The following is a 16,208-nucleotide window of genomic DNA, read 5'->3' as shown; positions in this document are numbered from 1 at the left end:
GTCCTGGTACGTGACTTCAGCACAGTAAGAACACATACCGGTATATGAAAAAGTTCATCCATATGCAATATGGATTAAAATGTTGGGTCTGTAAGATTTTTAAAAAGAAATTAATACTTTTATTCAGCAAGGACACATTAAATTGATAAAAAGTGACAGTAAAGACATTTATAATGTTGCATGGATTTCTATTCATCAAAGAGTCCTATGACGAAAGCAATCTGACGGCTCACACAAAAATATTAAGCAGCACAACTGTTTTTTAACATTGATAATGAGCAGCAAATCAGCATATAAGAATGATTTCTGATGGATCATGTGACACTGAAGATTAAGAAAATTCATTCAGCTTTGCCATCACAGGAGTAAATTAAATATTAATATAAATGAATATAAAAATAAATGTTATATCAATTAAAAATGTATTGCAAGGGAAAACAGTTCTTTTAGATTTAAATAATAGTTTCTTGTTACTTTTACAGTATTTTGATCAAGTAAATGCAGCCTCAAAAGCATAAAAAAAAAAATCTTACCAATCCCAGACTTTTCAAACAGTAGTAATAATCTACCTCAACATTTAAATTCAGATCAGTCAGTTGCATTTAATAATGTTATGATTGACAGGGTGTTCTGTAAATCAGTCAGTGATATGTAAATCTTTAGTCTTTCATGCTTAATTTCTTCACACAGAACCACAATGTTCAGATATGGGGATAAACATGGGGCATATTTTCAGGGTTCACTGAATGGACTTTATACAGGAGGAGGCCCCAGTGTCATCCAAAAGTTCAACTCTGTTCAGCTGAAAATGTTCATAATGTCTCTAGTTTACCGGGATTATACTGGGGAGAAAATCACTCATTCATTTGCTCATTCCATAAAGATTTGTAGAGAATGTAAAGCAACTCCAACTGATTTTGTCAACAGATTTCTGCCTTTAAAACATTTTAAACTGTTACATTTATGAAAAGCCCAATACGCTTTCTTCCTCAAGCTCAGATCCGCTGTTAAATATTAGTAAAAACACCCAAAGCCAGTTGAAACTTGTTGTACTTGTATATTATTCAAGACCTCTCCACATTCCAAATGATATTACATAGCCTAAACCACCGTGGATTCTTATAGGCTACCGTAGGGCCAGATAAACACGCCCACCATCGTTTATTTAGAACGACAAGGCGTGGCATTTTTCAGCCAATGAGAAACGACATGCAGCCTGATCTCATGAATATTACTACAACCGGTTTTGTACACGCTTATAATCAAGTTCACACAACAGCTACCTCCTTCTGCACTTACTCAGGTCCACAGCCGGGCTCTTAACCAACTCATATCAGGCTTACCAAACGACAGTACATCAAAATGTCAGAGAAGCTTCCATTCAAAGTTGGTTAGTATAAGTTTATTTGATTTTTGACTTTACATCCGGTGTAATGCTGTTCTGCACAAATGCGCGCAGTTATGTATTTAAGTTACCGCCAATGCTAATTAGCTGACTCCATGCTGGTGATTTCTACTAAGCTCTCTAATAGCCTCTCGATAAAGCATACGAATCTTTGCAAAAGGGTATTGGGTTGTATTTTTGACCGAGCATGAATTGTTGCAAATCTTCAGTTGCTAGTTCTTATACAATATAACACATGGTAGTGGACGCGTCACTCTCAGCGCTTCCTTGCACAAGACGCTCTATTGCAAACCCGCCCCCTTAAAATCACTGTTCGTGCACTAAATAGGTCTAGTTTATTACCATAGCCATTTATGGTTACTCGCAAAGTATTATATACGATTTTATATCTAACACCTGTCAAACAAGCTAGCGTGGTTCCATTCGGAAGACGTGAAGAAGAAAGTTTGGAAGTTGTAGTTTTTTTTGTACACTGGAGAAGCTCCTCTGTACGAGAACTGCTGCTTTTCCGAACTACATTGCCCACAATGCAGTGGTCATACGCGCCGCCACTTTTCATTGAACGTACTCATTCATTTTCACGAATCGGTTCTATTGAACAGTTCGTTTCGTAGAATCGGTTCATAAAACAGTTTGGCTGCTCTTGCGTCATCATTTGGACACTGACACTCCGTTATTGCCCAAAACTTTTGAAATATAGTAAAATATTGCTTTTTATTACGGGTTTTCGTTTTAGTTGTTTTATTAACAGGTAATAATAATTGTTTTTCTCCCAGTTCTGTTTGTTGTAGACCATCGAACATAGTCATTTAGAGCCTAAAATGATTTGTATGTACATTAAACAATATTACATTTAAATTACAAGTTGATTAATTAATCAACTGGCTAAAAAGTGTTTGCCCTATTTCATAAAATTGTGTTTATTAAACCATCTATTTGTTTTCATGTGAATATAAAACAATCGATTAATTGAGAAGGTCCAGCTCAAAAGAATGATTCGTCTACGAATCGGTCATTGATGGCGATTCAGAGTTAACCGGTTCGTGATTAACCATAAATGAATGGTAAGCGCTAAAACGGTGTACTTCAATTTAGGGCTAATTAAACACATATTCATGTCTTAACAGTTGTTTCTGCGTCTCGTTTAAGTTACACACACGTCAGCATAGTCAGAGTGACCGGACTTGGCACCTGTCTGTCCCTCAGGCATTTGCAGCGTCTGTTGTTGTGTTTTTCAGCAAACCTCTCTGATGTTCTCACTGCAGATAAGGCAAAAGTAATTCAATAGTAAATCCAGTCGGACTTTGCTCCATAGTCTTGAACGTTCAGAGTTCAGTTTTTCAAAATGAGTGAATGAAATGTAAAAGTTTGACTTTTACTGCCAGCACCAGTACTGCAAACTTGCCTTATTTATTAATAGCCCATTCTGAAGTTGTTTTACAGGGTTCCAATGGTCAATGGAAAATGGTAACGGGTATAGGAAAATGTCGGGAATTAATAGTTTTAAGTCATGGAAATTCCCATTCCTAATATTCTGTATTTCAAATACTCTGAATTGTTATATCTTGTTATATCCAATAATCTTGTTATAGGTTTCCGGTTGCAGTTAAAAATGTCTTTTCTGATCAAATGCCATTTTCTTTTGAAAATTAAACATTTGTTCGACCACTGAATATTAAGGCAGGCGTGTTTTCTTCCATTATCTGCTGTGGTAGGAACACTGGGAGTAAAATTAAAGTCAGAATCTCTTTTTGGGTAACCTTATGGTTAAGTGTGCACATGAAACCAAGCACCATCTTCTCCTTAACCAGTCCAAGACACGTTAGGCATGCGGTTTTGGGTGTCATCTGTTGAATTCCTCTTCTAGATGTCCAAGTATGAGACTGACATTTCAAAGGCCTCTTTAACTTGCGTGTTATAATGGACATAAATGTCATTTTCTGTGTGCAGCTGATATCAGCCTGGCCGAGTGGGGACGTAAAGCCATAGACATTGCTGAGAATGAGATGCCAGGTCTGATGAAGATGAGGGAGCTCTACGGCCAGACCAAACCCCTGAAAGGCGCTCGCATCGCAGGCTGTCTGCACATGACTCTGCAGACCGCGGTGCTCATCGAAACCCTGACCGCCCTGGGAGCCGAGGTGAGGGGGAAGCGAATGCAAAAACATTAAAGAAATAGTTAATACCCAGAAATGAAAAATCTGACACTCATTCCTAACTCACTATATTTGCGTTAAAAAGTGTCTTTGTATCGGAAATTACTATACTAACATTCTTAACTTTCATTAAATGATCAATCGCTGACAGAATCTGTATTTATTTATTCAAAAGAAATGAATACTTTTATTCAGCAAGAACACACAAAATTTTACATTTTACATTTGTACTGTTTCAAAATATTTCTACTTATATTTGAACTTTCTATTCATCAAATAATCCTGTTAAATATGCAAAAAGTTATTTTAAATTGTAATAATATTTCTCAATATTACTATTTTACTGTATTTTTGAATAAAAAGATGCAGCCTTGCTAAGCATAAGAACATGCTATTCTTTGAAATGTAAATTCCATGATATATAAATAAGTTGTTTCATATTATTTCTATATGATTCAATCACATTGCCATAGTACTTTGTTTTGGAAAGGGACAGTACAGTTTCTTCACCCATTTTTCCTACTCATAGATGCAGTCTGACTGAAATGAATCCCTCTTCTTATCCCTTATTTCCTTCGCCAAGCTGGAATTTCCGAGCCCAAGGCCATACTTTATCCAAAAAAACGTAAAGTTTTTAGTCTATATAAGTCTCATGATCTCATTCCTTCTCCTTGATGTCTGTCTGCTGCAGGTCCAGTGGTCCAGCTGTAACATCTTCTCGACCCAGGATCACGCAGCGTCAGCCATTGCCAAAACTGGCGTTCCAGGTAACAGGTGTTGATGTGCTGCACTGTCGGGTCTGTTCCATAAACACGGCTCTGGCGTAATCCTGCAGACTGTTTGCTCTAAAGCTGCGCAATCAAATGTAGATAAGAGGAACGCAGGGTTTAGAGACACATCCGGCTTAAAGCATGTGCTCTATAGCAGAGTAAAACCTAGAATCAGCACAAATAAGTTTAATCATTAGATTTCACGCAACAATTTTGAAGGACTAACATGCAAGAGTGGGCAGGCAAAGACAGCGTTATCTACTTCATCATTACAACTTTCAGTCCACAAAAGATTTTTCCCAAGCAGTTTTAAGCTCTGAAACCTTCAAATGGATTCAAAATGAATGATTTTTAGGGTAAAAGATGATTCTAACAACATCAAACGGATTTTATCCCATGCTTTTCCAGTTTCCAGCTCTTAAGTCTTTTTCTTAGGCAGCAGCTTCAATACTCCAATTAGCATAAAAATGCACATGCATTATATTATAATAAAAACACATGCATATTGGGTGAAATAGTCTTTGCACTACTTTTCAGTATAGAATGAATTCTAAATATCTATCAACATTTCTCCCTCTTTGTCTGCTATCTTGGATGGAGTTTTTTCATTGATCACAGTGCATTACGAGATTGCATTCTCCACAAAGGATAAGCCTAAATGCAGGCCTTAAGAAGGTATTTTAGTAGGCAGCATAATTACGCTGACAGCCTTTTGCAACTGCTCTTGTGTCAGGAGCTTGACCTGATGCATTAAAATGCTGCTGACTAGCCCACTAGTTGTGGAACATAGCCGATTAATACTTGTTAAGACCTTTGAGCAACAATTGCGTGCCTTTTTGTCTTGTTAAAACTAAATTGCAGTTCACAGATTCATTTAGAGGAATATCTTAAACTGTGAGAACTGAGGTGGCATGTCAGAATTAGTGTTGATGCAGAGTTCATTTGATTGACAAAAAACATTCAAATATCTTGATATAACCAAAACAGCACAGTACTATCTGATATTTGAGTGACAGTAGGGGTGAACTACTGGTTAAAAATATGGGGTTAGAAATGTGGTGGTGTTTTATTTTTAAATTTTTTTAAAGAAGTCTCTTCTGCTCACCAAGGCTGCATTTATTTGATCAAAAATTCAGTCATATTGTGAAATATTATTACAATTTAAAATAAATGTTTTCTATTTGAATATATTTTCAAATGTAATTTATTCCTGTGACGCAGAGCTGAATTTTCAGCATCATTACTCCAGTCTTTGTCACATGATCATTCAGAAATTATTCTAATATGCTGATTTAGAGCTAATTTCTGATTATTATCTGTTCAATTCAGTTGTGCTGTTATTTTTGTGCAAACCATAATGTTTTTTTCAGGATACTTTGAATTGAGCGTTCAAAGGAACAGCATTTATTTGAAATAGAAATGTCATTATAAATGTCTTTTGTGTCAATTTTCATCAATTTAATGCACACTTGCTTAATATAACTATAACATTCTTTAAAAAAAAAAAATAATTACCCCAAACTTTTGAGTGATATGTAAGAGAATCATGATGCAACTTTTTTGATTGGGTGACTTACTGACTTTGCACGCATCTTTTGCATTTTAAACCATTTGAAAATTGATGGTTTAGCATTTCGTGTGAACAGTCTCGTTCACAGTGATGACAGTAGGTGCATCCTTTGCTTATTTAGCTGCATTCTCAACTAATTGTTATACCAGATTGAAAATAATGCCACATATTTAGAGCTTGTTGTGCTTCTGAAATGAGCAGATGTACAGCTACTAACAGCATTCTCTCCACTTTGCACCTTATACTGGCAAAGAACCACTTGGACAGTAAAGCACCTCTGTTTGACATGTATTACATTTGTTCCAATAAAATGGCAAATCATTTATTTGTGACATCAAGTGGCAGGAAAACTTAAAATTGGATGCAACTTTGAGAATAAGATTGAATATGCAGGTGCACTCGAGCACAAACCCAGTGACTATAACCCAGTGAGCAGTCAAGGACACAATTCTGATGCGTATCTTGTCATCTAATGTGTGTGTGTTGTTTGTGCTTTGCTGTAGTGTATGCCTGGAAGGGAGAGACTGATGAAGAGTATGTTTGGTGCATAGAGCAGACGATCTACTTCAAGGACGGTCAGCCTCTTAACATGATCCTGGATGACGGTGGAGACTTAACCAACATGGTGCACCAGAAATACCCCAAACTGCTTGCAGGTATATATAATATTGTCTGCTTTCTGTTCTGTCATCATCTACTCATCTGTACTCATCACGTGCGTCTACTCATCTTGAACAGGCAAGAAAGAGTCATTTAGACTACTCGTATGGAGTAATGAAGTACTATTGTCTGGATTTCCATTGCTACAGTACTTCTGGGCTACTGATGCTCATCATACAGTTGCACTGTACTGCTGTTTTATGGCCACTAGATGGCAGGCTAATCCACGATCAAGCCGTTCCTTTCTTTTTTCTTTTTTCTTTGAGCTTTTGACATTGACAGGGTTTAGACATAGTTGGCGCATCTGAGCTAATACAAAATGCCCAGGTGGCTATTCATTTGAATTCTCTACAAAATGCACATTAAAGTACATTATCAAGAAAAATTTAATTGCCACCCAAAAGGGGGAGAGGGAGAAGAGGAGAAAAAAAAGATAAAAAGAAAGAAACAGAGTAAAATAAGCATACCAATAATTTACATCACCATTGGGTAGTTATCTTGACCCAGCAAAGAAAGAAACCTTCAATGGGAGCAGTCACAAATATAAACTGAAAAGCATTACGATACTTGGGAAAGGGGAAGTTCCCAACAGAATCGTGTTTCATTGATAGAGTGTGGAGGTGATGTGGTTAGTTTTACTCTATAAATGTCAAATTTATGAGGCTACGCTATTTGACCTCTACCCTTTAGTAGGGTTAAGCATCTGGGCTGGTAACACAAAGGTCAGCTCTCTGATTCTAGGTAGAGGCCAGTAAACTTAATCTAATTCTTTTAAACTTTTATCTTTATTTTTTTATAAAGTAGGTCACTCTTTGATTCCCCCAGTTAGTGAACTGTGAATAATAGCACTGGATATAAAACTCATGCCAAATGTTGCATACCTCTATCAAACAAGGGTCTGTTTAAAAATATATTTTATAAGGTTGCTGTTTATTAATTTTTCTATTCATCAAAGAATCTTGTAAAAAAAAAAAAAAAAGTATTGCGATTTCCACAAAAATATTAAGCAGCACAACTGTTTTCAACATTGATAATAGTAATAAATGTTAAGCTGGATGTCAACCGCCGTAAAATCGCAAGAAGTAGTTGTGATAAATGTTTCTTAAGCTGCAAATCAGCATATTAGAATGATTTCTGAATGATCATGTGACAAAGACTGGAGTAATGATGCTGAAAATTCAGCTTTGTATCACAGGAATAAATGGCATTTTAAAATATATTCAAATAGAAAAGTTATTTTAAATTGTAATGATATTTCACAATATTACTGTATTTTTGGTCAAATAAATGTAGCCTTTGTGAAAAAAAGGTATATTAGTAATCTAAGTCTAATTTTAGCATGTCTGGAATTCTGTATTGACCAATCAGAATTCAGAATGATCTGTTTTATAGTTAACAATAACATAACGTTAACTATAACAGTACGTTAATTCGTGATGATGTTGTCCATTGCATATGTACAGGAAACAGCATTGTGTCTCTCTCTCAGCATCAAACATACTTGAATAATAGCCAGTCTCTCTGTGATACGGCACAAAATAAAAGTAAGACCTGCGGTGATTTTGCTCCTCGTATATTTTCGTCTCGGGTGGCTTCGTGCCCGAAATGCTTCATCATAGAGTTATTATAAAACTTTTGGCTGCTGAGCTGTAGTACATTTTCCACTAAGGCTATAAAGTTGTCAGAAGGGTTTGTGACAGTCACTTATCTCTCCTTAAGTAGATGGCTGAAAAGTCTTTGATTTGATTTGGCCTCATCAGTTACACCAGCGAAGGTCAAGCTAACCTACACAAAAATAAAATTCATCGGCCAACCAGTTATTCCAGCATTCCTTCCAAACAGATGCACTTAGTTTGATATTCTGGGTCTTTAACTTTTTACGAAATAATTCTTCCTGGTTAATCCCTCAGGAATCAAGGGCATCTCTGAGGAGACCACGACAGGAGTTCATAACCTCTACAAGATGTTGAAGAAAGGAGAACTTAAAGTTCCTGCCATCAATGTCAATGACTCTGTGACTAAGGTAATAACCTAGATATAATAACAGTGCATGGTTTTATCCTGTTGTTCCCCGTGGTCGTTTGATGTTTTGTTTGTTCACACAAACGTGAGCACTGTGCATGGTTATAATAAGATTATGACAGTTATTTGGGAATGACTTATTTCCTCCCCTCCCTTTAGAGTAAGTTTGACAACCTGTACGGCTGCCGTGAGTCTTTGATTGACGGCATCAAGCGGGCCACAGATGTGATGATTGCCGGTAAGGTGGCAGTGGTGGCCGGGTACGGTGACGTGGGTAAGGGCTGCGTTCAGGCCCTACGAGGGTTCGGTGCCAGAGTCATTGTCACAGAAATCGACCCCATCAACGCTCTGCAGGCAGCTATGGAGGGTATGGATTATTTTTGTTTTTTGTGTCTGTCTGTGTTCCTTTCCTTCCTATTTAAACACCTCTTTTTGAGTGATAAGAATCATTTTTATCTGTGTTTTAGTCTTTTTTTCTTTTCTTTTTTTCTTTGGTATGTAGTGAAAGGTGAACAACTTTGCAAAATCTATCAAATGTAGCTTTTTTTTTTTTTTGCGATCCTCATAAATAAGCAAAATAATATAATTTTTTTAAAGATCTCACAAAAAATGTATTATTATTACCTAGTTGAATTATGCCTAATTTAATTAAGTTGCAATGCATTATTTTCAGGAGGATACAGATGCCAGTGTGTGGTCTGTGTGAAACACAGCAAAAGTGAACCTTTCTAACCTGCCGTCCAACACGAAGCGATTAAGAAACATAGATGAATGACAAAAATAAAACGTACTATTAAAAAAAAGATATTAAAAGCACAGTATACCACGAAACGAGTCAATCCGATACTGACTGATGTCAGACTGGCTGCGGATTTCTGTGCGTGCGGCTGCCGTCTGTCAACGCGCCAATACTTTCTTTCTTTGTTCTCATTTTATTACTGACTATTTACTTGATTACTTACTTTAGAACATTTGTTTTTGCTGTGGTTTGCCTATAATATTTTGGTTCTATTGCCCACCCTGTGTGATCATGTTATCAAAGCTAGATAGTAAATCTGTAGACTAGCCTCTAGCCTAGCAAGCAATCTAATAGCCTAACAATAAAATAAAAAACTTTATTATTATTATTATTATTAATATTGCAGATTTGTGAAGACACTCAATAGTGCACTCAATATCCCTCAAAGTCTTGTTTGTTGTTTTAAAAGTTAAAAAATATTTTAATTTGGTAAGAGACCCAAAGAGCCCATATTTTTAAACCATGTATGTATTAAAACGGCATTTTGAAGGTTGCTGTAACCGCATGCCAGGCTAGTTTAAGAATATTTGACTACTTTTGTTTTAATATATTTTTATTGGCTACCTTGTGGTTCATTCGGCTCTCGTTACGCAGGCTATGAGGTGACCACCATGGATGAGGCCTGCAAAGAAGGAAACATCTTTGTGACCACCACTGGCTGTGAGGACATCCTCCTTGGCAGGTTTGTACAACATTAATCAAACGTACACCAACTAAACAGATGTTCAGCTATTTCTGTATTATGCGTGTCCCCTCGAGAACTGAGACATTTCTGTTTCTGATTCCAATTCCAGTTTCGTAATGACACTGTCATTTTAAGATGGATCAACTGGAAAATGTTTAAAGAACACTTCTTGTAATTTCAGCAGCCTTTTGCCATATGATGAGATCATTTTAGATTTTTTTTTTTTAACAATAATAAATCAAAAATAATTTATTATACAACAGGTTATTACCATAGACTGTAAAACATGGTTATTACCCAATCAAATTTATTGCACCTGGCAACATCCATGTCCAACATACTGTGGACTGTCTCAGTATTGCAAAAATGGTGGTTCAATGTGGACAAATCATCTGCGTATGTTATTTCAAAGGAAACATTGTCTTTGTAATTACCCTGAAACAACTTCCTTTTTCTTCTGATATCACTTAGGCACCCTGGCTGTTGGATGTTAGCTAATAGCCAATTAGCTGTTTATGTGAACACTCATTTATTGTCGGTCTGGCTCCATTCTGGTATGAAATGCCTGCTTTTCATAATCCAATCAATTCTAGATGGACTGGTTGATGGTTGGTTTTTCCCCCTTATTGACCCTCCTACAAATATTTACACAACCGTTCAAAAGTTTGTAGTCGGTATGATTTTTAAGTCTCATGTTCAACAAGTCTGCAATTTTTTTTATCAAAAATAGTATAAACGGTAATTTACGATTTAAAATAAGTTTTCTATTTGAATATATTTTAAAATGTAAATTATTCCTGTGATCAAAGCTACATTTTCAGCATCATTACTCCAGTCTTCAGTGTCACATGATCCTTCAGAAATCATTCTAATGTGCTGATTTGCTGCTCAAGAAACATTTCTTATTATCATTATATTGTTTTTGCTGTCACTTTTGATCGGTTAATGCATCCTTGCTGAATTAAAGTTTTAATTTCTTTCAAAAAAGTCCCAAACTTTTGAATGGTAGTGTATTTATTTACATTGCACTCTCATGGCAAAAACATTCAGCTTCACACACATCTTACTCTGCAGAGAAGTCTTGCATTTCCAGCACAAAACACAGCCTGATATGTTGGACACCTTGCTAAATTCTCACTGCAAAAGGATGTCATCCAGACCGGCACAGTGTGAAAGTTAGTCAACGATGAATCCTTTAAACCTGGTGAAATGGGCTTCTGTGTGTAACAGGCAGGGAGATTCATGTGCAGTGAAAGGACTCCCGGGTCTGCAATCAAACACGCACAGCGTGAGATCTGGCTACACTTTGCACTGCGTGCTTGAGATTCATGTGCTGTATTATTCATTGCTTATCTGATGTTTAAATGTGGAGGTGAACTGGTTGGTTCTGATAGGGTGTGGGCCTCTGTGATGAATGGCAGGGATGAGTCTGCGCAGGGGCCAGTAAAGCACCGCTGCTGTTTGGTATTATCAACAGATGTGAGAACTGTGTCTTAGATTCTCTAGAAGTTTTTGGAGCCGATGGGACATGTTTAAAGGCTTGCAATCTGCAAATGTCTGTCTGGCACCAGTTAAGCAAATGCAATCCAGGTGATTGGATTATGAAAGTAAAATGCAATTGAGGTGAAATATTTTGAACCTACATTCTTACGTCGGTCTTATTCCCTAGAAACGCAATCGCCCACCTCTCCTCAAAAAGGCGTATGATTTGAGGCATCATTCATGGATGTAGAATAAATGGTGCTGGACAATTTACTTGTCAAGTTTAATATTATGTTCAGTGGTTTGTTCAAAATGCCAAAGCAAACATTGCTAATTTATTTAATGTTCCATTGTTCTAGAGTATTGTTTTGATGATATTGATATTGTTGTCAAGGTGTTTGAAATGGTGCCTTGACTAAATGTTTATCTTTGTGATTCACTCAGTCAGGTAGTGTAAACGTGTTCGTGTGTGTATTTTTTTTTCCCCAGACACTTTGAGCACATGAAGGATGACGCCATCGTCTGCAACATAGGCCACTTTGACTGTGAGATCGACATGAAGTGGCTCAATGAACATGCGGCGGAGAAAATCAACATCAAACCTCAGGTACAGGATTAATATTTGGTGGCTGCCACTCAAGACTTCACTAGGGGAACAGTATTTTTTTTATCACATACAGCAAACATCTCCTCACCATCCGCTAGCTGCCTGTCCTCTGAACACACTGTAAAAAAACACGGTCTCTGCAGACACCCCAGGCTCTACAAACAGCAAGAAAAACAAACTGGGCTAACCCGCACCATGACACACAACAAACTGTTTCAGCCAATAACCGACAAGAAAGATTTGGGAGTGGGGTTTGGGGGGTTTGAGGGTCGACCTATCCTCCGTTTTGTTTGACAATACGTCAAACGTCAACAAGAAGTGACGTCACCCAACATCTATTAGAGCACCTTTAATATTAAATAAGTGTTATTTATTGCGCTTTAAATCAAATTTTTTTTTTTTTACAGTTTATGCCCCTGGTTTCAGAGACGAGTCTTAATTAAGGCTAGTCTCAGATGCATGTTTGAGCTGTTTTAACTGAAAGCAACTTGCACTGACAAATCTTAAAATATGTCAGTGCCATTGTTTTGTCTTAAGATGCACAGCAGTAATGTGCATTTTGACTTTTTTTTTTTTTTTTTCCTAAGGCACATTTATAAAAGCCACTTAAATGCCCTAATTAAACTAAGGCCTAATCCTGGCTTAATCTAAGCCCTGTCTCCAGAGGCCTGTTCCATAAAACAAGAAACACAAACAGATATTACTCATCTTTATTAAGGGTCCTATGCCCAAAACTATATTTTGTATCTTTATTATATTTGGTCTCTTAAAAATTCTTCCCTGAATTAGGCTACTTCTGTTAAATTTTCTTTAATTATTATTTTACAAAGTAAAAATGGAATGAGCTATAAGTTTACCGCAACTTATCCGACATCCTAAAGATCAATTATTATAGTTAGAAGATATTTCTGGTGTTAAAAATATCGCATATAAATTTTTCAAGCAAAATGTATATTTTAGTCAGAATAATTGCGCTCCTATTTGGCGAAGAAAAGCGTGCACGCGCAATTATCCAGACTAGATAAACCTGGATCAAATTAGTGGGATTGCGTAGACTTCAATTACCTTTTTATGAAACCGCTTTAGCCCCAATTTAGTTGTTGGGTTCATTCAAGTCAGATGTTGGAGATTAATCCCCGCTTTTCTTAGCGTCTTTTATGAAACAGGCCTCAGGTCTTTCTGTTCCATCATGAACCCTTGCTTAAAACCCAGCTTAAAATATGTTTGGTTGTTGTTGTTTTTCTTTAACCAGGAATTTGACCACATTTTTCTTTACTTTTCAACAATTTTCTTTATTGAATTATTGAATTATTCATATTAAATAATAAAAGTAAACAGGGTTTTCCCTGGGTTAAAAATGGTCTTCGGTGGTGGCTGACAAACATTGCCATCCACATACAGTACAAAGTACGCAACCCATGTGAACTGTGAGCCCAGTACTGGCAATAAATCCTAAATAAATGCAAAGAAACAGTTTGTTATATTAACTTATGCTATTTATTCATGAAATAAAAAGGAATCCCCGTCAGAACGGATCATAAAACAAAGTGCTTAGAACCATTTTATATTTAAAAATATGAGTCACTGAATAACTGTTGCTCATTTTATTACCGGTACTAACTTTTCAATTCAAAGTAACGCATTCCATAGAAAAAGAGGCAGGTCTATTATTTTGCATTTACACTCCAAGAATGAATGCACGGATTGATCTATCCAATGCCGGATACGTCTCGATTCATGAAACCCTGTTTAAAACGATGCTTTGCTCAAATAGAAAAGATTTTAAATATTCAAAAAACATGAATTTAAAACCCAATTTCCTTTCTAAATGCACATTATTGGCCTTGTTTCCTGCAGACATCACCAAACGCCCAAATCCTGCTTTTGAATGTCCTGATCGGACTTTGACTGATTCTCCCCTCTTTTATACAGGTTGACCGTTACCGCATGAAAAGTGGCCGTCACATCATTGTTTTGGCTGAGGGGCGTCTGGTGAACCTGGGCTGTGCAATGGGTCATCCAAGCTTTGTGATGAGCAACTCGTTCACCAACCAGGTTCTTGCCCAGATTGAGCTGTGGACTAACACCAGCAAATACCCATTGGGTGTATACTTCCTGCCAAAGAAGGTACAGTATCTTCACGTAGACTCTACAAATACAGATATTGTCTGTAAAGCCAGGGACACACCAAGCCGGTGGTTGGGCATCGTCGGGCCGTTTTTGAGCATGGGCCGACTTAGTTTTTTCGGTGTGTACCGCACCGTTGTCTCTAGTCGGATGCTATTGTTTATTTTTTTGGCAGATTCAACATTTTAGAATTGGCGTCGGGCCATCGGTGAGAGAGAAGTGAACAAAAGTGATGAAAGCAAGCAAAGTAGTCAAGACGTCACAGACAGAAGGCCGTTAAAGATGAATTTGACGTCATCTTACCTGAGCATTCCACTGCGCAAATATTTTCAGAATAACACGAGTGGAATAAAGAACGTGATCAGCATGATTGATGTTCAAAACGTTAAGCGCGCGCTGATTTATGTTTTGTATACCTGCAGTCTTAGCTTCGCTTTCCCTTTTTGAATGACGACTATAGACGAATATATCTGCTTAAATTGGCAGTTATCTCCTTTACATGCAGACGTCGACGCGCGTGCTAGTTGAGTCGCCTGTAGTCCTTTCAGTGTGTTCAAGCACAGTTTTTTATTTTATTTTCTCTGACGCGAGGCGACAACACGGTTGGCTTTCATCAGCGCTACTTCTTTGACATCGCTTTGGTGTCCCTACCTTTTGATATGCACATTATCCATGAATATCCAGATTTTAAGGGTGCTTTCACACTGGGTATTTTTGCTGCGGTCCGAGTGCAATTGTTCCCAGTGCCTCCCGGTTGGTCTCAATTGATTTTTATCGAACCCTGGTGCACTTACGTCATCAATAATATGCACGCCGCAAAATAGAAAACAGAATGCGATCAATATATTGTGTTTTTTATTAAGTTGATGCCATCATGCACAGCAGAGTAAACGACACAAGGGTTTACTGTATGTGCGTTAGTGGTCAACTAAACTCAGACCACCTCCTTCAGGTACTCTCGGGTTCGGTACCCGGGTCCGCATGACAGCTTTCACATTAGTTCAAAATGTGGCACGGTACACATGAATAATTACTAAACTACCAGTGTGAAAGCACCCTAAGAGTGTTACAAAGCTTGCTTAAAAAACAAGCTGAGAAGCTTATCAGATGAAATTTTGTATCTGCTATACATGAATATATGAAATGTATGTATTCCTCACTATGTCCTTTGTGTATGTGTAGCTGGATGAGGAGGTGGCTGCCGCACACTTGGACAAGCTTGGCGTCAAACTGACCAAACTGACAGAGAAGCAAGCCAAATATTTGGGTCTGCCCTGTGGCGGTCCCTTCAAACCAGACCACTACCGCTACTAAGTAGCTTTGACCAATCACAGCTTCAGCTGTGGATGGGGACGGACTACACAATCAATGGCGGTTGTGCCACTTACCTTTGCGGCTATAATAGTGCTTAATCGTGCGTCTCTCACTCTCATCGCGAGTGCCTGTGGGTTCTCACCAACTCTTTGCATTGATATTAAGTGCAACGCTAACTTGTGAACACATTGTCACTTGTCTTATTTGCATTCCTTGTTTTATGATACGGTTATATTAAAAACAAAACACAAAATTCTTCCAGTAGGTCAGTTATTTGATGCCCCTCAGTAAAATAATGAAAATGATGGGGGAAAAAATGAATCATTTTTCTGTTAGCAAGCTGTGAGTTTGAGTGGGTCTGGGTAGCTCGTCCTGTTTCATTACATCCACTCATGAAGACCTGATGAAATAAATGTGGTATTTGACTGTAACATGCCTTGTTTACTTGTTAATCATTTATTTTAGCACAGCGTTAAGAGACTCTGGTTCTCAACTGGTAAAATGCATAAAAATGGGTAATTAATCAATATTGCTATTGCTCATACATGTGCTTAGGGAACGCCAGAGCCCACGTATTAAACTTAACCGTGTAAATTGTTTTGTTACATACA

At 37.3% G+C, this 16,208-nt stretch overlaps 1 protein-coding gene across 1 annotated transcript; it reads left to right on the top strand.

Moving 5' to 3' along the window:
- Nucleotides 1-1,232: 1,232 nt before the first annotated feature.
- On the top strand, nucleotides 1,233-16,028 carry ahcy (adenosylhomocysteinase). Its single transcript, XM_082136469.1, has 10 exons — nucleotides 1,233-1,390; nucleotides 3,356-3,546; nucleotides 4,253-4,328; nucleotides 6,405-6,557; nucleotides 8,472-8,584; nucleotides 8,743-8,950; nucleotides 9,977-10,064; nucleotides 12,039-12,156; nucleotides 14,089-14,283; nucleotides 15,466-16,028. The coding sequence occupies exons 1-10, from the start codon at nucleotides 1,363-1,365 to the stop codon at nucleotides 15,595-15,597; spliced, it is 1,302 nt and encodes a 433-aa protein (XP_081992595.1). The 5' UTR covers nucleotides 1,233-1,362; the 3' UTR covers nucleotides 15,598-16,028.
- The last annotated feature ends 180 nt before the right edge of the window (nucleotides 16,029-16,208 follow it).

The sequence above is a fragment of the Leuciscus leuciscus genome (assembly GCF_965113295.1).
Source record: "Leuciscus leuciscus genome assembly, chromosome: 14".
NCBI classification, from domain to species: Eukaryota; Metazoa; Chordata; class Actinopteri; order Cypriniformes; family Leuciscidae; genus Leuciscus; species Leuciscus leuciscus.
This window is presented reverse-complemented; position numbering and strand designations above follow the sequence as displayed.